The sequence below is a fragment of the Urocitellus parryii genome, chromosome X (genome assembly GCF_045843805.1).
Source record: "Urocitellus parryii isolate mUroPar1 chromosome X, mUroPar1.hap1, whole genome shotgun sequence".
Classification (NCBI taxonomy): Eukaryota; Metazoa; Chordata; class Mammalia; order Rodentia; family Sciuridae; genus Urocitellus; species Urocitellus parryii.
The window spans coordinates 278,940-301,497 of record NC_135547.1 but is presented as its reverse complement, the minus strand read 5'-3'; the positions used below and the strand labels follow the sequence as shown (position 1 = coordinate 301,497).

Here is a 22,558-nt window from a genome sequence, read left to right as displayed (position 1 = left end):
TCCTACTAGTAGTGGATAAAGGTATCAGTTTCTCAACATCTTCACCAATAATCATTGCTGTTATTTTTATTTTAGCTAACCTAAAGGGGATAAAATGGTTTGGATTTAGATTTATCTGATAAATGATATCAAATATTTTAATGTATATATTGACCATTTGTGTACCTTCTTTGCAGAAATGTCCATTCACTCCTTTGCTTATCTTTTAATTAGATTATTTGTCTTTTAGGATTGACTTGTGAAAGTTCTTTATATATTCTTTTTCATTTTATTTGTTGTTTTTCGATATTCTTGATATATTACACCTTCATCAGATTATGATATGGAAATGTTTTCCCCATTCAGTGAGTAGTCTTTTCACTGTTCTAATATTATCCTTTGAAGCCAAAGTTTTTCACTGTGATGAAGTCCAATTTATATATTTTTCCCTTTGGTTGCTTGTACTTTTGGTGTCATATGTAAGAAATCAATGTCAAATTTAAAGTCACAAATATTTCACTTACATTTTGTAAGAGTTTTATGTTTTTAGCTCCTATATTAAAGTCTTTGACCCACGTTGAGTTAAATTTTGTGGAATGTGTGAGAAATTTAATGGAGTAAACTCATTTGTTACCTAACTTTCTGTTGTTGTATAGGCAGTCAGATGTATTTACCAAGAAAAAGTTGATCAAATTTTTATTTCAATAATACTAGTTTATGATCTTGATTATTTTGATACTGATTAACAAGATAAGCTGACTCTGGACACATCCTGAAAACCTCTGCCAAGGTTTGAAATAAACAGCTGGGGAAATTCAATTTTATATTATCTGTTCCTGCAGCTGCTGAGCTTCTTCTAAGCAAGGGTCAAGGAAAATAATAGGTTTTCCGATTAGTTAGATAAAATGTGAAAAAACAGTTCATGTCAGGGACAATTGTTGCTAAATATATTTGGCAGGATTTATATATTGAATCCCAAGGGAAACACACAAACAAAAAGTTCACACAAGTTAGGAAGGAGCAAAACCTGTGAATCCTGGAATGTTTTAATCATTTACTGTGCAGATTACCCTGGAACTGAGACATGCAAATAAATCACGTATTTCTGATTCAGTGGAAAATATTTTCTAATGGAAAAGGTCTTAGGCTGGGAAGCTGTATATTGTTGTCCTGTTGATGTAGGAATTTGTGGATACAGAAAAAGACAGACCTTGTCTCCAAAGAGAAGCAGCTTAGCTGTTGGAATGCAAGAAATGCACAAGAACCTTTGAAATGAAAAAAAAAAAAAAAAAGGTCATGCCCTTGCCTACAAAATGTAACATGAGGGCAATATGCAAGCACTAGAAAAACTGGAGTGAAATTGTGTAACTCCATCCTGGCTCCATCTCTAGTTCCTTCTGCTCCTTCATAAATATTAACAACCTACAACAAGAGGTTTCTGTTTCTCCTTCTGCCGGTGGTCTGCATTTTCCTTTGAATGTATATTTCTTAAGTTATCTTGAAAGGTGTTGCTCCCTTAAGATAGGAGAAAATCAGTACAGAAAGTCATTTGTCATGGCCTTGAGTTGGCAGAAGGGCTCCCCAAGCAACACGCTTTCTTGGGTGTCCTGCAAACTCCAGAGTGGAGTAAAACGTGGGAGAGCAGAGAAGTAAGCATGAAATCTGCACCACCTTTGCCCCATTCCTGTTAGCTGGTCCCCTTGAGAGAGGTCTGTGAAAACCGAGCATCCCCAAGGAGCTTTTCCAGCCAGTTTGCTGCTAGATCCCAGGAAGGGGTGTGAAGGGCTTCTTGCCTGACTATGGATTGTGCTTGCAGCAGTTTTTGCTTTATGTGTGTGGAGGCTGTCCTGCTCACCGTTGGAGAGATCTCTTCTGGATGTTACCTTTCTTAGAAGGAAATCTGCTTCATTTGTTGGGTTAGTCCTTTCTGCTTCAACTTTGACATCATCTGGGAGTCAGAGAGCCTCCCTCTGCAAGGTGCTGTCTGTGTCTGTCCCTGTGTTTTCAGGGATTCCCCACAGTTCCCATTGGGCATGACTCTTGCAGATACATGTAGCAAGATCTGCTGTCTGCAGTGTGATGCAATTTTTCTCCAAACTAGTGCAAAAATAAAATAATGTCCCCTCATCAGAGTATGTCAAGGGCTGCAATCCTGGGGACCTTCTGGTTGGTTCTGTTGGGGTGTGTGCATAGCTGCATCTTTCTACTTACCACAGCATCTCCTCCAGGTTTGCATGAAGGGAGGGTGACTGTGTAGCTCATGATACAGATCTTACAGAGTCACATTCACCCTTTTTATATAAAACATTTAAGTTTTCAGTATCTCTTAGCAGGTTTCTGTTAATCATATCTGCTAAGCTTTTGTGATAGCATCTTCACAAATTTATAGCTGGCGTGAATTATCTGAAAGTAAACCAGATGAAAACATTTCCAGGCAACATTGTTCAAATATTGACAATTTGTATGCCTTCTTAAGTTATTTTAAAGCTTTTGAAAAATGCAAATAGGGAAAAAAATCATCTGTTTTTTTCTTCTTTCTTCCTTTTGCATGGAGGAAGTTTATTGGGGTAGGCAATCCACTGGAAGTAATGGAAACAGGATTGGATAGAGGGAGAAGTTGAATGGATGCAGTTTTATTCACCCTCACATTGACCAGGAAAGGGACATTTCTTTGGGTGAGGTTGCTGACTTCAGACAAAGGTAGTTTCCTAAGGGGAACTCAGATGAAAGCCATCAGCTGTCAGCATTTCCAGCAGCTTGTCTCCCTCCTCTAGTATCCACTCTGGATTCCTCCCACTACCTTTCATTTTGTACTTCTGCTGGTTCAATTGGGTCACCTGATGAGGTGCCTCGTCATTGTGCCCTTCTCAGGACTTGGTTGCGCTTGCCCATTTATCATCCAAATTGGGCAATGGAGTACCAAGAGATATCCAAGTGAATGATCTTGGTTCCAAATGCATTCTTCTCTTTTCCTATTGTATAACACTTCCTGCCACTGCTCATCACAGTAAGTTACTCCTAGCCTTTTAAAAACTAGGGCTCCTAAGCCCTCAGAGCCCACATTTAGAAGCAGTTTCCCCAATGGGGTCAATGGGAATAATGTTAATTTGAAGCTGCTCCTACTAACACCCCTCATTTCCCAGATCCATGTAATTTAGTTAGGAAAATAGCACTATATAATAGCCATTAAACTATTGAATATACTGCATCCTGGAAGATTGTGCCTTATTCTTACAGAATATTATCTCTAAACTGGTGTCTTGGCTATTCCTTCAATAAGCTATTCTACACTCTATCAGATGGGCAACACAATTTTCCAGTAATATTGTATATGATTAGACTATTGGATTCCATGGTCATGTATTTCCTTGCTTTAAAATGGATTTCTTGGTGTGATGCAATGATAAAATGCAAGGTCTTGTGCTAATGGAAGGGCTTGGCTGGTGTTGATTACTTAGGCTCACCAAATGGCTAAATGTCGTTTTCATGACTAAACACTCAAGGTCACTCCAGGTGAACTGGGCTGCACAAAATTATCACACAGAGACAGAAATACCTTTTTCTTTGGGTCCTGTGATAGCTCCTCTGACCTTAGGGGTCCATGGAAAGAGAGAGAGGAGCATGTGCTGAACCCTTTTATTGAGGAGAAGCCATTCAAATGAGGCAAGGGGTAGGATTACAAGGGAACAGGGCCACACCTTATTATCCAAGCGAGGGAAAAGACCTAGTCCCAAGTCCTGAGTCATGGCACTACCCAGCCAGACTACAGCAGATTCCCCGTGGTGTATCAATCAGGACTTAAAGGCGCATGCATTTGGAGTGGCTCCCCACAGCTGGATAGTTTCCTTGATGAATGATGACATATGGGCTTGCTTTTGGACTCCATTGCTGGCAAGTTGGATATTCACAGCAACAATACCTAGATCAGCTTTGCCTGCATAGCCCATTATAGCCTCAGCAATGGCCCTTCATTCTTAGGTCCATTTTGCTAGAATTGAGGTACCAACAATAGAAGCCAGCAAACACTTGACTGGTTAAGGCATTCAGTCTACTTGGTTGTTCAGTGCCTTTTGTGTGGTGAATATTCTCTTGACTTATTCATTCTCTGTTGCCATCCTTTGTTTATGTAGATTCACGTTTCTGCCATGTCATTTTCTTTCTCTCTGAACAACTTCTTTGAATATTTCTTGCAAAATGGGTCTATAGGTAATATATTCCTCGAATTTTTATTTATCTAAGAAAGTATTTCTTCTGACGTTTTGAAGGATAATTTCATTTAGTATACAATCCTAGGTTGATGTAGGTAAAGTGTTTTCCTCTTGCTTTGACTTCTTTTTTTTTTTTTGAGAGAGAGAGAGAGAGAGAATTTTTTAATATTTATTTTTTAGTTTTTGGTGGACACAACATCTTTGTATGTGGTGCTGAGGATCGAACCCGGGCCGCACGCATGCCAGGCGAGCACGCTACTGCTTGAGCCACATCCCCAGCCCCTTGCTTTGACTTCTTACAAGAGTTTTTCTTTGATTTTTCTGAAGTTTGAATATTATATACACAAATTCAGTTTTTATTTGTTTGTATTTATACTTCTTGTAAGTTTCCTGTATATGTGGTTTGATGTGTAGTATTAATCTGGGGAGATCAATTGCCTCTCAGTGTTGTTTCAAAACTTGGCCTCTGTTTCTTTCTTTTCTCTTCTTCTGGTATTTACATTTGTATGTGTTATACTTGTCCCACAGATTGTAGATATTCTGTTCTGCTTTTCCAGTAATTTTTTGAAGTTTCTATGATCATATCCTCAAGCTCAGAGATTCTTTCCTCTGCTATTCTATTAATGACCCCATTAAGCCAGTTATGGTGGCACACACCTGTAATCCCAGCATTTTGGGAGGCTGAGGCAGGAGGATCACAAGTTCAAAGCCAGCCTCAGCAACAATGAGGTGCTAAGCAATTCAGTGAGACCCTGTCTCTAAATAAAATACAAAATAGGACTGGGGATGTGGCTCAGTGGTTCAGTGACCCTGGGTTCAATCCTCAGTATCAAAAAAAAAAAAAAAACAGCCCATCAAAGATATTCTTTATTTCTGTTACAGTATTTTTTTTTACTTCCAGAATTATTTTTTTGATTCTTTCTTAGAATTTCCATCTCTCTGCTTACAATATATATCTGTTATTATATATTTTCTACTTCCTCCATTAAAACCCTTAGCATATAGGTCATTGTTTTTAAAAGTTTCTAGTGTGATAATTTCTACTTTCCTGTCATATCTGGCTCTGGTTCTGGTGTTGAATTTGTCTCATCAAATTGGATTGTTTTCTTTTTAGAATGTCTTGTATTTTTTTCTGGACATGATATACTGGGTACAAGGTACAGCTATAAATAGGCTTTTAGTGATGTGTTGGTGGGGTGATGGGCAGGGCATGCACTCTATAGTGGTATGACTAGTTCTCCATCTTAGTATTTAGGTGAGCCTGTGCCCCTGGCCTGTGACTTTTCCATTGCTTTTTAACAAAATATGAGTAAATCAAATCTAGGAGTATATTAGAAGGATTATATAATACAACAATAATGAGATTTACTCCTATAGTGTAAGGATGTTTCAGCATATGACAATTTACCAGTGTAATACATTAACAGAATGGGGGAAAACATATGATCATCTCAACTGATGTGGGAAAAACATTTGAAAAAATTTGACACCCTTTCATGTTAATAACCCTTAAGAAATTAGGAATATCGGGCTGGGGATGTGGCTCAAGTGGTAGCGCGCTTGCCTGGCATGTGTGCGGCTCGGGTTCGATCCTCAGCACCACATACAAACAAAGATGTTGTGTCCGCCAATACCTAAAATAAAAAAAAAAATTAAAAAAATTCTCTCTCTCTCTCTCTCTCTCTCTCTCTCTCTCTAAAAAAAGAAATTAGGAATAAAAGGATATTATCTCAATATAATAAAAGCCACATATGAAAAACCAACAGTGAAATTGGGCCTAAACTAACACTATGTGCAAAAATAAACTCAAAGGAATCCATAACCTAAATGTAAGGTTAAAATTATAAAACTCTCAGAAGAAAATATAGGGTAAAACTGCATGGCTTTGAATTTGCCAGTGCTTTCTTGGATATAACACTGAAGGCAAAGACAATGAAAGAAAAACAGATGAATTGGACTTCATGAAAATTAAATAAGTTTGTTCATAAAAGGACACAACAGAGTCAGAAAGCAACCTGCAGAATGACATAAACTATTTGTAAATCCTATGTTAGATTTAAATAAGGGATTACTATCCAGAAAATATATATAACTCTTTTTTTTAAAAAATATATTTTTTAGTTGTCAATGGACCTTTATTTATTTATTTTTTTTATGTGGTGCTGAGGATCGAACCCAGTGCCTCACACATGCTAGGCAAGTGCTCTGCCACTGAGCCACAACCCTAGCCCAGTTCTAACCAATGTATAGAACTCTTAAAACCCAATAACAAGAAAGCAAATGACCTGATTTGAAAGGGGAAATATGGCCTGGCAATAGAACTCAGTGGTAGACCACTTGCCTAACATTTGTGAACCCCTAATTTTAATCCCCAGCATCCCAAAATTGTGGGGCACAAACGACTTGAATAGAGATTCCTCCAAAGAAAATATACACATGACTAATAAGCACATGAAAGGACATAAATCACTAATTATTAAGGAAATATGAATAAAACTACAAAGAAATACCACCTTACCCACCATGATGGCTACTCTAAAAATACAAACAATTACAAATGTTTGCAAAAATACAGAAAAATTAAAGTCCTTATTTACTGTTGGGAATATTAAATTCTACAGTTTATATGGAAAAGAGTACTGCAATTCCTCCAAAACTAAAAACTAGAGTTACCATTTGATCCAGCAATTACACTTTTAGGTATATATTCAAAATAATTGAAAGCAGGGACTTGAGATATTTGTACATCCATTGTATTATTAAGGATTCTCCAAAGAAACAGAACAAAAAGGAGAGATATACTACATGTTATATATGTATTGCTGTCCATACCAACATTATTCACAATAGCTCTTCATGTCTTTTGCCAGATAAATGGTTAATCAAAATGTGACCTATATGTTTTCACATTATCATATTTTATTGCAATCAAAACTAAAAAGAAAAAAATAACCAGGTGTGGATGCTCCAGAAAGAAACAATGAGACTTTGGTTGTTTCACCATAGGGTTGAGAAAGAAACAAATAAGTGATCAATACCTAGACTTACTTTTATTCATTTCACATCCTGGTAATCTCAGGCATGATGGACTCTCACTCCAGGCTTATAAATACAATCAGAAGCTGTCCCTTATTTCTCCCATTTCATATTTATTGTGGTCATTTACAACAGTGAAGGTGTCTCACTGGCTGATATTTGGGGGCTCCTTTTTCTGTGTCCCCCATTCATCTTTTATTTGTGCTATAGTCCATTTCTCACATCTCTCACTTTTCAAAAACTCCTGAGAATCAATAACATAGGAGACTCAAACAACACTTTTTCCACATTAATTATGTCTTTAAAAAGTTTTCATTTTCCATATTCATTTCTGATGTGTGTTTTGTGATAGCACAGAGGAGGTACATAGTATGTGGTTAATATGTGTCACAATGGGCAAAGGTACAACACTGCAGTTGAGGGAGAGAGGAAGAATGTCCACGCGTTATGCCCTTTTCAATGCTTTATTCACTCCAAATCACTCAATACAATTTCACTCTATAGGTTCTTAATCAAGGAATGACAGTCCTTAGTGCTGGGCATTGCAATAGACATAATCAATTCAAAGCAAACAATTCTAAGTTTGCAAACACACCTCATCATGACAGACTTATTAGACATTCCCTCTGCATGCTGAGCTTAAGTGCTAGATTTAAAGTCTAAAATCTTAGGTCTCAAGTCCAGCACATACACACTCACTCAGACTGCAGTGACCAGTCAGGAACCCATAGAAGCTTCTCCTGGAGCTGATGGCTGGCTGAAGAGAAGGAGAAGTAAGGAAAGGTCGCCTTTTTCACTAGAGTAAAGTCTGCTGAAGACTTTGAGAGTGGTGAGGATGATGCAGAGGATTAGGCCGATGGTGAGAAGAGTTGGGATATCAGTCCAGGTCCTCATTAAGCTCTCAGGCTTGTGTGCATCAGTGTCAGCTGGCTGAATGTCTGTTCATTTGTTCCATTATTTATACTAAATTTTGGGAGCTTCTGTTCACCCTTTGGGTCCCCATCAGCTGTTACCAGGTTTGCTAGTAACATCTTACATCTTGGAGTCAGGACATATGGTCTGGTGTTTTCCGCCCTGATATCACATTTTTGACTCTTATCAGGATTATGACAAATGACATGTGACTTCACCCTGACTCTTACCAGGATTGTGGAAACTGACTTGCTTTTATCAGGATATGCCTGATGGCATATCAGAGGGCTCCATAGGCTGGCCTGGTGAGACTGCAGGTTTATTTTAAAATGGAGTTTTAGAATGGAGTTGCTTAGACTAAGGCCTAAGGCCATCCTTACAATATGTAAGTCAGTATACATCTGTTTGGGGCAAGTGCTTAACTTTTTTTGATTGATTGAAGTTTGAAGACCAGGATCTATACATGAAAGTTTTCTTCCTCATGAGAATTAATTGAATTCCCATGTCTTATTGAAATGATATCAACTGGTAAAATCTAATGGAAAATAAAAGTTAGATGTTGAAAGCATAAATCAGGAAGAGAGGCTCTTTGTGGCATATAGAAAGCTACAGAACTGTTCCATGGTGTGAAAAAGTTACCAGCATATGAAAACCAGTGAGTTTAAATATTCACATTCAGCTACTTCATAATTTCTATCAATTTGCTTGGGTCTAGTGTCCCATCTTCACTAGGATTCACATTGGTTATTTTGATTATTCAATCTAAATCGGGGGCTCAGGACATAACAGCCTAACTTGTCAGGTAGGGAAAGAGGAAAACTTGGGAACCTAAAAGAATTTTGATGACTTATGAAAAAAAATAACACTTTAGGAACATTTATATAATTAATTTTAATAATAATTTCTAATTTAGTAACTGATCCATGAATAAATAGATAATTGGGAGTATTAGACTAGACACAAAAATGAGCATTAATGTATAATTGTCTGTGAATTATAATGCTTGGTATCAGAAGGTCTCAATGTATATAGTCTTCATTGAAAGTTAATTGTCTCTGTGATATTCTTGGTACCCCTAAGTAAGAAAGTATAATTTTAAGTTCATATTGATCAAATTTTCATGTAAGATACTTAGGTTAAAGTTATAGTCTGTTTTAGAGGTGAAATTGAAAGATTCAATAGTTATTGCTTTGGCAGAAAAATTTTTGGCTGATGTACTGTATGGGTCTTGATTTTATGATCTATCATTTTGTACCTAATATATAAGTTGACTTGCAGAAACAGTGTTTGATTTGGTGGCTTTCAGGGATTCATGTACAACTTCTAATTTAGTAACTGAACATTTGTTAACAGTAGATGAGAATGGGATGGGAGCATTAGTTGCAGCTGAATTTTGAATGACTTTTCCTTTCTCCATACAGATTTCCTCCTAGAACACAAAGATCTTTTCCGTTCAATACCTCGGTCATGTATAAAAAGACTGTGTTTGTAGAGTTCACGGATCACCTTTTCAACATTGCCAAGCCCAGGCCACCCTGGATGGGTAATAAAAAAACAATATTGAATGCTAATTATGACACTGGTTATCTTATTTCCTAGCAAGGATTCTCCAATCTTGGGAGTGCAGTTAAATATGGCAGCTGTCAAAAAGAATGTTCTTTTGTTCAGTTTTCCTTACTGCCATACTTAGGGCTGACACTTGTGTCTTCTATAAATGTTGCAGTGCTCCTGCAGCATTATTCTGGATTTCTTTTCTTTCTATCATCAATCCATAGGTGATCTTATCCAGCTTTATGACTTTAAAATATTATCTATATGCTAATAATTCCCAAACTTCTATTTTCCACTTACACCTCTCACGTGAACACTAACTGCATACTTTCACTTAGATGTTGAATAAACATGCAACAAGGTGTTCAGATGAGACATTTCCTGTCATAACTTTTTTTTTTGGTGGCACTGGGTATCAAACCCAGGGCCTTGCACATGTTAGACATGCACTCTGCCACTGAGCTATACTCCATGTCTCTGTCTTAGAATTATTGGGAGAGAGCTGGGGATGTGGCTCACGCGGTAGCGCACTCACCTGGCATGTGTGTGGCCCGGGTTCGATCCTCAGCACCACATACCAACAAAGATGTTGTGTCTGCCGAAAACTAAACAATAAATATTAAAAAATTCTCTCTCTCTCTTAAAAAAAAGAATTATTGGGAGAATTATAGGTGACAAATATTCCTATATTATGAAAAAAGGTATTAGCCCACCTATTCAGGACTTGTTCATATAGTGGTTCAAAACTAGTTATGTAACCCTTGGACCATGACTCACTTATAAGCCTATATAAAAGAAGGCTAGGAAGTTTATATTTAAAGATTTTTTGGAGAGCATTTTGGGGATATCCCTTACCATGTGAGGGGAATAAATCTCCCTCATGTCAAGCTATAACAATGAAGACTTCAGGAGAACAACTTAGAAGACTAGACATAGCACTTCTGGAACTTGACATACTGACTAGTGCCTGATTTCTGTCTCTAAAAACTTTAGGGCCGGGGCTGTGGCTCAGTGGTAGAGCACTTGCTTTGCACATGTAAGGCACTTGGTTCAATCCTCAGCACCACATAAAAATAAAAATAAATAAGATAAAGATATTGTGTCCATGTATAACTAAAAAAAATTTAAAAAAAACCTTTTAAGGTCAGAGACTAGGAGTAATTTCCCCTGATGGCATAGCAGGGAGGGTGGGATATAGTAGAATGTGACTGCACTATTATTGTTAAGCATGAGGCCAGAAAGTTCACAGGATGAGACCCCAAGAGAAAAGGCCCATGTGGGTTGTACTGCCAGAAACATAAACTAAGGGGAAACATGCAAGTGACCAGCTAAAAAGTGTATACCCCATGGAGAGAGATACAGTATGATGTCACCATATTGAGGGTTGGGGAGGGGGTCTTCAAAGGACTCAGATATATTCCCACAAAAGAGGCAGAATTTTGGCATGTGCTACAACCAAGGGATACTAATGCAATGCTGCCACTGTTATTTCAAACCAAGTCCTATCATCAAGACTCTTTTTCCACTCCCACCCTCTTTCCATTTGCTTCTACCTTAGAGGGTCCAGAATTTAGCTGGAGGAAAAAGGGAACTTTTAATTGCAGAGGACATCAAAATTTTATATTTAGACTGGACTGGTTTTATAATACTAAAAACGTTGCTGTTTGCTAACACCTGAAAGTTACTGGAAAAGATTTAGGATCAGTCAAAGTGTAAGAGAGGAAAATTCCATATACTGCAATTAAAAACAAAGCTATTTTATGTTTTCATTGAATCCTATTAATTCAATAAACCATTTATAGGCATATTTTTTAAAAAAATATTTTTTAGGTGTAGATGGACACAATATCTTTATTTTATTTATTTTATGTGGTGCTGAGAATCAAACCTAGTGCCTCACACATGCTAGACAAGAGCTTTACCACTGAGCTACAGCCCCAGCCCCATTTATAGGCATCTTATAATATCCACAAAGCAGAACTCTGTGTGTGTGTGTGTGTGTGTGTGTGTGTGTGTGGCTGGGGATTGAACCCAGGGCCTTGTGCATGTGAGGCAAGCAGTCTTCCAATGGAACTATAGTCCAGGCCCCACAAAATAGAACTCTTAATTTTTCTCTTGCTTTTCTGTGTCATGGATTAACAAATGACCCAGAGTAGAAGCCACAGATCATATGAATAATTTTTTACCCCTCTCTTTCTCTTTTATTCTGTCTCCAACATCCAGTCCATCCATAAGTCCTATTGACTGTTACTTCAAAACAAGTTCCAAGTTGTCCTCTTTTACTTCCGTAAAATCAAGATTTATCCTGCTCTTATGGCCTATAAGGTCCTACATGTTATGTTCCCTATCTCTATAACCACATTTTCTATTACTTATTTACCTTGTTTCACCAAGCTTATTCCTATCTCAGGAGATTTGCATTTTATCTGTTTTTAATGATTTTCCACTAGGTCTTTGAAACTATTGCTTCTTTTTTATTAGTCAGATCTCTTTGCAGATGCCATGTCCTCAGAGAGGATCTTCTTGACCACTATATTCAAAGTATCTCCTATCTCCTGCTTCATTATTTTTCTAGCACACATTGTCATCCTTTATAGAAATCACAATAACTTCAAATTTTCTTGTTATTTCTTTACATGCTTAATGTTTCTATAATGTGAAATCTAGTACATAGGACAGTTCCAACTCAAATATTAGTTGAACTGATGAATGCACTTAATGAATTGCCAGAAATATTTCCTCAGAACAACCATGAGGCTGGGGTGGTTTTGGCATAACTACTTGTTCTTAATAATCACAGGAGCTTGCCTCTCCACTGTGACATTGATCCTCACTTTCATAACAACTGGAGTGCTATCTTTCAAGTGACCTTTGAGGGACATCTCATTCTTGCAGGTCTGCTGGGTCCGACCATCCAGGCTGAGGTTTATGACACAGTGGTTATTACACTTAACAACATGGCTACTCATCCTGTCAGTCTTCATGCTGTTGGTGTATCTTACTGGAAAGCTTCTGAGGGTAAGTGAAATGCCTTTCTATTGTCCTGTCATGCTAGGAATAGAAAGGTGAGATGTACTTGTTTATGAGGGTGACTGCCTTAGTTCCTTTTGGATTGTTAAAACAAAATACCTGAGACTATCCAGGTATTAGCCCCTTCAGAGCATCTGCTAAACAAGTATAGATCTTGTTTATTTAAATTGTCTTTGTCCTGCTTGTCTATTCTTAAAGCCTCTCTCATTGCACATATATTTTATGTCTGGAGAAATCAGTTTGGTGCTAAAAAGAGAAAGAAATGGGGGGGGGCTGACTTGGAGTTTCCCCTTAACTTTGAAAAAAATGAAATACCTACTTTAAAAAAAATGTCAGTACCAGGCGCGGTGGTGTATGCATGTAATTCTAGTGCCTAGGGAGGCTGAGACAGGATGATTGTGAGTTCAAAGCCAGCTTCAGCAACTTAGTGAGGTGCTAAGTAACTCAGTGAGACCGTGTCTGTAAATAAATTCAAAATAGGGCTGGGGATGTGGCTCAGTGGTCAAGTGCCCCTGAGTTCAATCCCTGGTACCCTCCCCACCCCCCAAAATAATACCTGACAGTTTATGAAGAAAAGAGGTTTCTTAAAAGCTCATAGTTCTGAGGGTTCAAGAGCATGATGCCAGGATTAGTTTTTGGTGAGGACTTCATGGCAGATAGCATCACATGTTGGGAGAGAAAGATGCCACATGGGGAAACAGGAAGCAACAGAGTGAGGTAAGAAAGCTGAACTTATATATTTTTAACAATACCATGTGTCCTAACCCATAGTCTCAACATTGGTATTAATGTCTTCCCAAGGTGGTGCTGCCACGACATAATTACCTTGTAGTAGACCTCATGCTATAATTTGGGTCTGCAATGTCCCCCAGAGTCCCATGTGTGAAAGGCTTAGTTCATAGCCTGTGGCACTGTTGGGAGGTGGTTGAACTTTAAGAGGTGATGCCTAGTGGGAAGAAGTTATGTCATTGGGGTGTGCTCTTGAAGGTATATCAAGACCTTGCTCCCTGTCTTTCGCTTTCTCTGCTTGTCAGACATGAGGTGAAAGGCTTCTTCTACCATGCATTACCACTATGATGTACTGCTTTGCTACAAGCCCAAAAGCAATGGGCAAAGCAACCATGGACTGAAACCATGAGCTATTTCTTTCCTCTTTTTAAGTTAATTATCTGAGGTATTTCATTACAGTAATGGAAACCTGACTAATGCATGCTTCCTCTTAAAGATTCCACCACTTTTTATTACCATTACATTGAGAACTAAACTTCTACCATAAGAACATTTGGAGAACAAAACATATCTAAACCATAACAGTGGGACACCTGGAAATGAATTCATTCTCTTGAAAGCAAACTTACTGAAAAATATGACAACAACAATAACAATAATGACTAAAATGTACTTGAGTTTAAGGTCATATAGTTAGTGAGTAGTGAAATCAGGATCCAGACCTAGACACATCTAACTCCAGAAGTTGTACTCTGAACCACTACACTACAGTGCAATGATTGTTTTTCTCTTGCCATCTCAGCTCTTCTTTATGGTGTCATTCACAGGCAGGCTTTTGTCACATAATGGCAAACCACTAAAAGCTCTTGTCTTGCCTTGTTCTTAGAGATAGTGATCCAAGAGTGGGAAGGAAAACTTTTTCCTTGTACTTTCTGATGTCAAGTGGTATGGAAAATGGAAGCAAAAATATGTCAGGTATCTACAAATATAGGTCTCTATAACCTGGAGGACAGAATGTTTATTTGGCCTAGCATGGGCAAGTAACAGGAAGAAAAAAAAATGACCATATTTTTAATCCTGCACACACCAGTTACTTTTTCTTCCAAAATTACACATATTCCTCACTCCTTAAAATCACTTCCTCTAAATGCACTGTAAACAAAACCTGCCATTTTCTTAAAGCCTGTTCCTTCCTGGTCATAGTTATTGGTCCAAGTTAAGCCACTGAGGCTATCAAGCACTTGAAATGTGGTGAGTCACAATTGAGGCATACTATAAAATACACACTGGATTTAAAATGCATAGTACAAAAGAAGACTGTAAAATATCCCACTCATTGTCTATGACTACATATTGAAATTATAATATTTGGATATATTAGGTTAAGTAAAATACATAATTAAAATAATTTCACCTATTTTCTTTTACTTTTCTTAACATGTCTATGAGAAAATTTAGAATTACACATGTGCTCACGTTATATTTCTATTGGACAGCACTCATCTGTACACTCCCAAAACAATGTCATTTAACATATATTGAAGCTGCTGCTCCTGATGTGGTGACTCATGTTTGAACATGTTTCATCATGCTGTGTGACCCAAATCTTCATTGTGGCTTTGTCAAGGGATTTATTTGGAGACCTAGTGGAAGAAAATTTCATGAAGTCAGGAACATTACTATTTTAGTGTAAGCCCCCAAATTGATTTAGATTTCCTGTTCTCCCTTGTGGAGCCAGGACAAGAATCATAAAAATTCTATCTCATCTGCTTCTCATGCCCAGAAAACTTCCTAGGGAGGAACTTCCCTTCTTTCTCCTTTTGCTCTGACTTCCCAGGCACTCCTTCACCACCTAGCAGAAGCACAAGGTGAGATCATTAAAATAAACAACCTGTTTGGTCATACCCTTTACTCTAGCTAGCATTTCCTTAACCTTCACAATGTAGAAAATGAGTGAAGAGGGTGCCAAAGTTGATGATGACACTGTTCATATAGTTGTTAGCATATGTAAATCAAGAAGATTCAAGTAAGTCATTAATACATTATTGGCATACATACTCTATATTATACAGCCTAACTGTGCTTACATGTTGACTAAGTTCTTATTCTGAAATGAGATTGCCTTAATATTCTGGATTTCTTTCATGAATCCACTCCAAATTTGGGTTGGGGTAAAGTAACAAGAGAGGATAGACAGTATAGAGAAAAGGTCACCCATGTTTCTGCTGGAGACGATTAGGCTAATTCTATGAGCTTTATCCACTTGAGAGTTTTCAGAATAATACAGGGACATTTTATTTTTTTAATTTTTTTAAAGAGAGAGAGAGAACTTTTTAATATATATATATATATATATATATATATATATATATTTATTTATTTATTTATTTTAGTTATCTTTGTTGGTATGTGGTGCTGAGGATAGAACCCAGGCCACACGTATGCCAGGCGAGCGCGCTACCGCTTGAACCACATCCCCAGCCCCGCAGGGAAATTTTAGAGAGGTCATGGTTCCTACAATTTTGCAGCAAGGGCTAAGCATAGACACAATTCTTGAGTACCCTAACCTGGTGAGGTCTGGGCAAATGGGTTAAATAGTAATATGGCTTACCAGAGTTGACTTGGGAGGTAAAAATGACAGACTTGCAAACTTATACAAATACAAAGCAGATCATTGAGTGAATATTTCTACATTGTATTATAATTGTACTTCTACATTCCCCATCAAACATAGTGTTGGCCCTATAGGGAAGAACCAAGTTAAAAATTTTTAAATCTCTGTATCTTAACCATGCCTGCCTATCAAAGAGTATTAACAAAGTATATATCCAATGCATGTTTGTTGATGAATTGACTTGAATTGATCAAAATGATGCAAGAATGGAGGCAATATTATTAATTAACAGAATCTGGAGATGTGAATAAGAACCTGATTTTTACCATTTATGTTAGGGTTAGTGGTCTCAAGCTCCTCTGGAATACATAAGGCTTTCCCCTATTTATAGCTGTTGCTTATTAGTTTTTCAAATTAAATTGCTTCCTTCTTTTTTTCATACAGTCAATTATTCTTTTTTTTCTTAATTTTTTGATTTTATTTTATGTGGTGCTAAGGATTGAACCCAGTGCTTCAGGCATGCTAGGCGAGCACTCTACCATTGAGCCACAACCCCAGCCCACTTCCTTCTTTTTTTAATTTTTAAGATCTTTATTAACAGATGATAATAGCATATCTTTTGGAGTACATTTGGATGTTTTTATACATTGTTTATTAAATTAAATTTATTTTTAACTAGTACATTATAACGTAAAGATTGTTCATATTAATGGGGACTGACAATACTTCCAAACATGTACACCTTGTGTTATGTTTAAATGACACTAAACACATCTGTCTCCTCAAACATTTATAATTTCTTTATGGCAAAAACATTAAGAATCCTTAAAGTTTATTTCTTATGTAGAATCCATTTGTTCCAATGAGCTTGATATATTCTTCTGAGTGGACAATGGGCATAGAAAGGACAGTTTTCTACCTTCTTTCTTTAGGAGCTGAATATGATGATCAGACTAGCCAAAGGGAGAAAGAAGATGATAAAGTCTTTCCTGGCGAGAGGCATACCTATGTATGGCAGGTCTTGAAAGAGAATGGTCCAATGGCCTCTGATCCACCATGTCTCACCTACTCATATCTTTCTCATGTGGATCTGGTAAAAGACCTGAATTCAGGCCTCATTGGAGCTCTGCTGGTATGTAGAGAAGGTAAGTAGGTGAAAGGGCAGGACAGAAATGAAATAAGGACATAAATAAGAACAGGGTTTTTTTTTTTCTAGTTGTATGTAGACACAATATCTTTACTTTTATTATTATTTGGTGCTGAAGATGGAACCCAGGGTCTCATGCATGATAGGCAAGCGCTCTACCTCTGAACCACAACTCCAGCCCAGGACAGGATCTTTTAATAACAGCATTTGTGTTCTTTTCTCTGAAAAAAATATTCTTTTCTTTTCCTGGAAAGCTTTATGGAGGTAAACACATCAGTGAGTGGTTCAAGTGCTTAGTTTTTATAAGTCAAAAGTATATAAAATTTGAGTAATGTAGATGTTTGTTTATTTTTGTAACTAATTATCCTAAAATAATCTTAATTTTATTCATGTGTTCTTAATTTATACCTTAATAGCATAAAGTAAATTAGGTAATTAAACTTTGTATAATTTAGTTTTAATCCTGTTTTTATGGTACAATTAGCTTCATTTGAACTTTCTTATGTTCTAGTTCTCTATTGTTGAATAACTCCACAATTTATTGGTTTAAAATGACAACAATAATTGATTAAACCACCAAACTGTTTTCCACAGCAGTAGCACTATTTTACATGAGGGTTGAAATTTCTGCACATCCTTGTCAATATTTGTCTTTAATTTAAAAAATAGGCATCCTAGTGGGTATGAAGTAGTATCACTTAAAATTGCAAAGTATAAACGTTACATATTTTCCATCCATTTTGTAATGTTTTTGTTTTCTGTTGTATGTGTGTGTATGTCTGTATGTGTATATATATATATATATATATATATATATATATATATATATATACACATAGAGAGATATTATATTTGGCTTGTGTTTTTGTATGTCTTTTAAATTCCATTTTTCTAGTAATTCATTTTAATGTATTTTATAAAAGTAATAGTCCAAAAAAATTTGAAATTTAAATAAATAACCCTTTGTCACAGATGGTTTTATAAACTGTGGAATAGGAAACTTTATATCAAAGAAACAGTGTTATAGTAAAGCTAACAACAAAGGACTACATTTGTTCTTATTCTCAAGCAGTTGATAAAAAAATGTCTCCTCCTAGTGGTGATTTTTTCTATGATGGGATTTTGTGTATAAGATAAATTCATTCATATTCGCCCCACTCTATTTCCCCCAGGGAGTTTGGCCAAAGAAAGAACACAGATGTTGCACCAATTTGTACTGCTTTTTGCTGTATTTGATGAAGGTTAGTGAGCTCCGATCTGAAAGAAGTCAAATTATTGCCTTAATTTGGTATTTGAGAATGTGGGCTGCTTCTGTTCAGAGTAGGTGATTATAGAAAAACAAACACTATTACTATTCAGGATAGATCCTCGAAATAGAATGGTGAGATGCATGAACTTGATGATGCTATTTGTCTTAGTCCATTTTGGGTTATTATAACAAAATACCAGAGGTAAGATATTTTTAAAATAAAAGAGGATTATTTAGCTCATAGTTCTAACAATTCAAGAGCATGGTGCTAGCATCAGCTATGAGGTAGGAAGATAGAGGAACTAGGTCACAGGTTTTCCTTGTTCCTCTCCTTAAATCCATGAGCAAAGACTTTTGATTGTACTTCCTAAATACATTGTTTAATCTTCATCTCTCATTAAGTATGTGACTTTTGACAAATTAACCTCTGCATCTGTTTCCTCAAATCTAAAAATGAAATATTTTCTCAAACAGTTGTTATGAGGATTAGACTTTAGCCTTTTTTGTTGCTGGGGCTAGTTACTGAAGGTAGCTTTAAACTCTTTATCCTCTTTTCCAAGTTGTTGGGATTATAGATGTGCACCAACACACCTGGTAAACTACTATGCTCTTAATTGAGGCCTCCATCATTTTTCTCATGACTAGTCTCCCTGCCTTTTGAGTTCTTGACCCTCCATTATTACTACAGCAGTCTGAGAAATGTCTAGTACTTTAGCTCTAATTTTAGAGAGGAGGTTGAGAAGCTTTCAGGTGTGTAGAGTTTCATTATAAACTGAAATGAAGCAATTATGACAGAGACAAGGACTGACAGCCCTTTTCATCTACTTCCCTTTAACTAAATCATGGCTCAAACTAACCAGTATTCTCCCTTTCCCTAGTTATTATTTATCATTATTATTTCCAACCTATTGTTATGGACAAATATAAGGAGAGACAATCAGTTTGCTAATGTTTTCTCTCATTGATTTTGAGGGGATAAGTCACCCATGTCTATTTTTTTAATATTTATTTTTAGTTGTAGTTGGACATAATACCTTTATTTTATTTATTTATTTTTATGTGGTACTGAGGATCAAACCCAGGGCCTCACATATGCTAGGTGAGTGCTCTACTGCTGAGCCACAAACCCAGCCCTTCCATGTCTATTTTTGTGACAAACTTTTTTTTATTGTTAGTTGTTCAAAACATTACAAAGCTCTTGACATATCATATTTCATACATTTGATTCAAGTGGATTATGAACTCCCATTTTGTGACAAACATTTTGTGAGTATCTTTTTGTGAAAGGAGGGAGGCAGAAAAGAACAGAAGGAGAATCACTCATGAAAGAAAGGTTAGGTGACTTTTTTTTAACCTTCTCTCTCATCAGGGAAGAGCTGGCACTCAGAAACAAAGGGCCCCTTGACACAGGATATGGATTCTCCACCTGCTGGGCCCTTGCCTAGAATGCACACAGTCAATGGCTACGTAAACAGGTCTCTTCCAGGTATGTGCATGCCTGCTCAATAATCCTCAGAGTTCTTTGAATTCAGCATTAGAGCTCTCTTCTCCAATTCTCAGACAACTGTGCATCACAATAGAAAGCCCACTGAAATTTGGCCTCTGGGTTTTTGTTTTGTTTTGTTGGTACTGGAGACTGAACCAGGGGTGCTTAACCACTGAGCCACATCCCCAGCCCTTTTTATTTTTTATTTAAAGACAGAGTCTTGCTGAGTTGCTTAGGGCCTCGCTTAGTTGTTGAGGCTGGCTTTGAACTTGCAAGCCTCCTGTCTCAGCCTCCTCAGTTGCTAGGAGGAGTGTATATGTGTGTATCACCCCTCTCAGGTTTATTTTTCTTAATTATTTTCTATGTTTTTCAGTAATTCTATAATGAATATTCATTCTTTTAGAGTTAAGAAGGAAATTATTTTTGAAACATTCTGCTGAGGGCCATTGCCAAGTAGGAATGACGCATCGAAATTTCCTTGCCAGCGTACCCCATGTTAAATGGACTTGCCTTGGAAATCCGCTGTGACCTTGCATGTGTGTTTGAGAAAGGTGACCCTGCTCAAGGACCAGGGTGGATCCAGGTTTAGGGAGTATCCTGCAGGTTTTAGGAAGTATCTGGCTCCTTGGGTTTAGGGCATTCCCAGTTTAAGACAAATTTAAGGCGTTCCCGGTTTAAGACAATCTGGGTTTAGGGAAGTTCCAGGTTTAAGGTTATTGCTGCTGGGAATAAGGCGTTCCTGCTGCCTGAGTTCCCGTTGAGTTCTCGTGGAATTCAGAAAGTATTTGGGACGTGAATTGTGCGGGAGAACTTGGATTTCCCCAGAATGTGTTTGTAGACGGCTGGTGTGAGTTCGGGAATAAAGAATTGCTGTTTGAATCTACAAGGTGTGGTGGCTCGTGATTCTGTGCCCAGCCAAGACTGCGGCAACATTCAAGCTCATGCTCTCACATACCTTATAGATTAAGAGATGGATAATAATGAAGGAATCAATATAAAAATGCAAAATTACAAATCAACAATTACTCTGAAAGAAAATTACATAATTGTATATATAAGTATATAACTAAGGAAACTGACCTAGACTATATTTTTTTCATGAAGTGCCACTTGAAGTGAGCTTTAGAATAAGATAAGGAATAACTATCATTTACTATATTGCCATGGTTGGTGTTACAATGGATATGAGAGGTGACGATGGTGACAAGGAAATCTCTCACTTGTATAATTGCTGGATGGTGCCATTCACTGAGATAAGGAAGTTGAAAGAGAATGAGGTATTGAAAATTGCAAATTTGGGGGCTGGGGTTATGGCTCAGTGGTACAGCACTTGCCTAGCATGTGTGAGGCACTGGGTTCAAACCTCAGCACCACATAAAAAATAAATACATAAAATAAAGGTACATAAACAACTAAAAATATTTTTTAAAAAGAGCAAATTTGGTTTTGAAAAAATGTAGGTTTTATGAGCTATCCAGGTGGGAATTTTGAGATGGTTATATAAGTTCTGGGAGAGGTCAGAAATGGATTACAAAAGAAGGATCAGTCTGAACAGAACCAGACAAGTGTTTGTCAATTAACAAAAGTATTTTCCAGTTATTTACTTCTAAGCAATAGTTGTCTTATTCTTGTTTAACAGGTCTGATTGGATGCCACAGGAAATCAGTCTTTTGGCATGTTATCGGAATGGGCACCACCCCTGAAGTGCACTCAATATTCCTCGAAGGTCACACATTTCTTGTGAGGAACCATCGCCAGGCCTCCTTAGAGATATCTTCAGTAACTTTCCTTACTGCTCAGACAGTCTTGATGGACCTTGGACAATTTCTGTTATTTTGTCATATCTCTTCCCACCAACATGGTAATATCTTGGAACTTAAAAATGAATATTGTGAATATCCAGTTCTACTTTCAATGGGATTTACTGGGCAGTGTATAGGAATATAGTATGTTACAGAAAGTGCCATTATAGAGTTTGGATTATGTTAGACCTCAACTAAAATCCCCTAGTTGCTAGTATCCAAGTCAGTATTTTACCTTGATAATAAGATGGTTGGAGTATTAGTAGTATATTTTTAGTTGAATGTATGTTATAGAGGAAGAAGGGATAGTTAGGGATGGGTGAATTGGGGAAAATGAGTGGGACAATATTTCTTTGGTTTCCTGGCCTGATATCATTAACTAGCCTTCAATACTATGGAAAGAGAGACTATAGGTTGTAGGTGAAGAGATGTTTTGTGGGAAATCTAGGCAAATGAGGCACCACATGAGGTTTTCAAGGACTACTTGATGGGAATGTATTTTTTGGGTTTTTTTTTTTTTTTGGTACCAGGGATTGAACCCAGGGGTGCCTAACACTGAGCCACATCCTCAGTCCCTTTTTATATTTTATTTAGAGACAGGGTCTCACTGAGTTGTTTTAGGACCTTGCTAACTTGCTCAGCTTCTTTTTCTACTCTACTGTGGCCATGGAAGGCTGTCCTTGTTGAGCTTCTGTAAGACAATATCAAAACTGGGTAATTCATTAGGAATATATATATGTACATATTCATATATATACTTCTATATATTTTTTCCTATGTATATAGAGAGGGGGAAGAAACCCCATTCCCACATT

The 22,558-nt window shown here is 37.1% G+C and overlaps 1 protein-coding gene across 4 annotated transcripts in view; it reads left to right on the top strand.

Annotated features, from left to right (window-relative positions):
• Positions 1 to 22,558, top strand: part of F8 (coagulation factor VIII) — a 109,790-nt gene that overhangs the window by 4,605 nt on the left and 82,627 nt on the right. For 3 of the 4 annotated variants that reach the window (XR_013342544.1, XM_077793788.1, XM_077793790.1), the window contains exons 2-7: positions 9,557 to 9,678; positions 12,582 to 12,704; positions 16,992 to 17,204; positions 18,379 to 18,447; positions 19,825 to 19,941; positions 21,581 to 21,802. Coding sequence is in view for 3 of the 4 variants with exons in the window: in XM_077793788.1 (XP_077649914.1) it covers positions 9,557 to 9,678; positions 12,582 to 12,704; positions 16,992 to 17,204; positions 18,379 to 18,447; positions 19,825 to 19,941; positions 21,581 to 21,802 (866 nt within the window). In the remaining variant the exon portion in view is untranslated. Of the gene's footprint in view, positions 1 to 9,556; positions 9,679 to 12,581; positions 12,705 to 16,991; positions 17,205 to 18,378; positions 18,448 to 19,824; positions 19,942 to 21,580; positions 21,803 to 22,558 lie in introns of those variants that run through there. The other variant, XM_077793789.1, reaches the window with a different exon arrangement.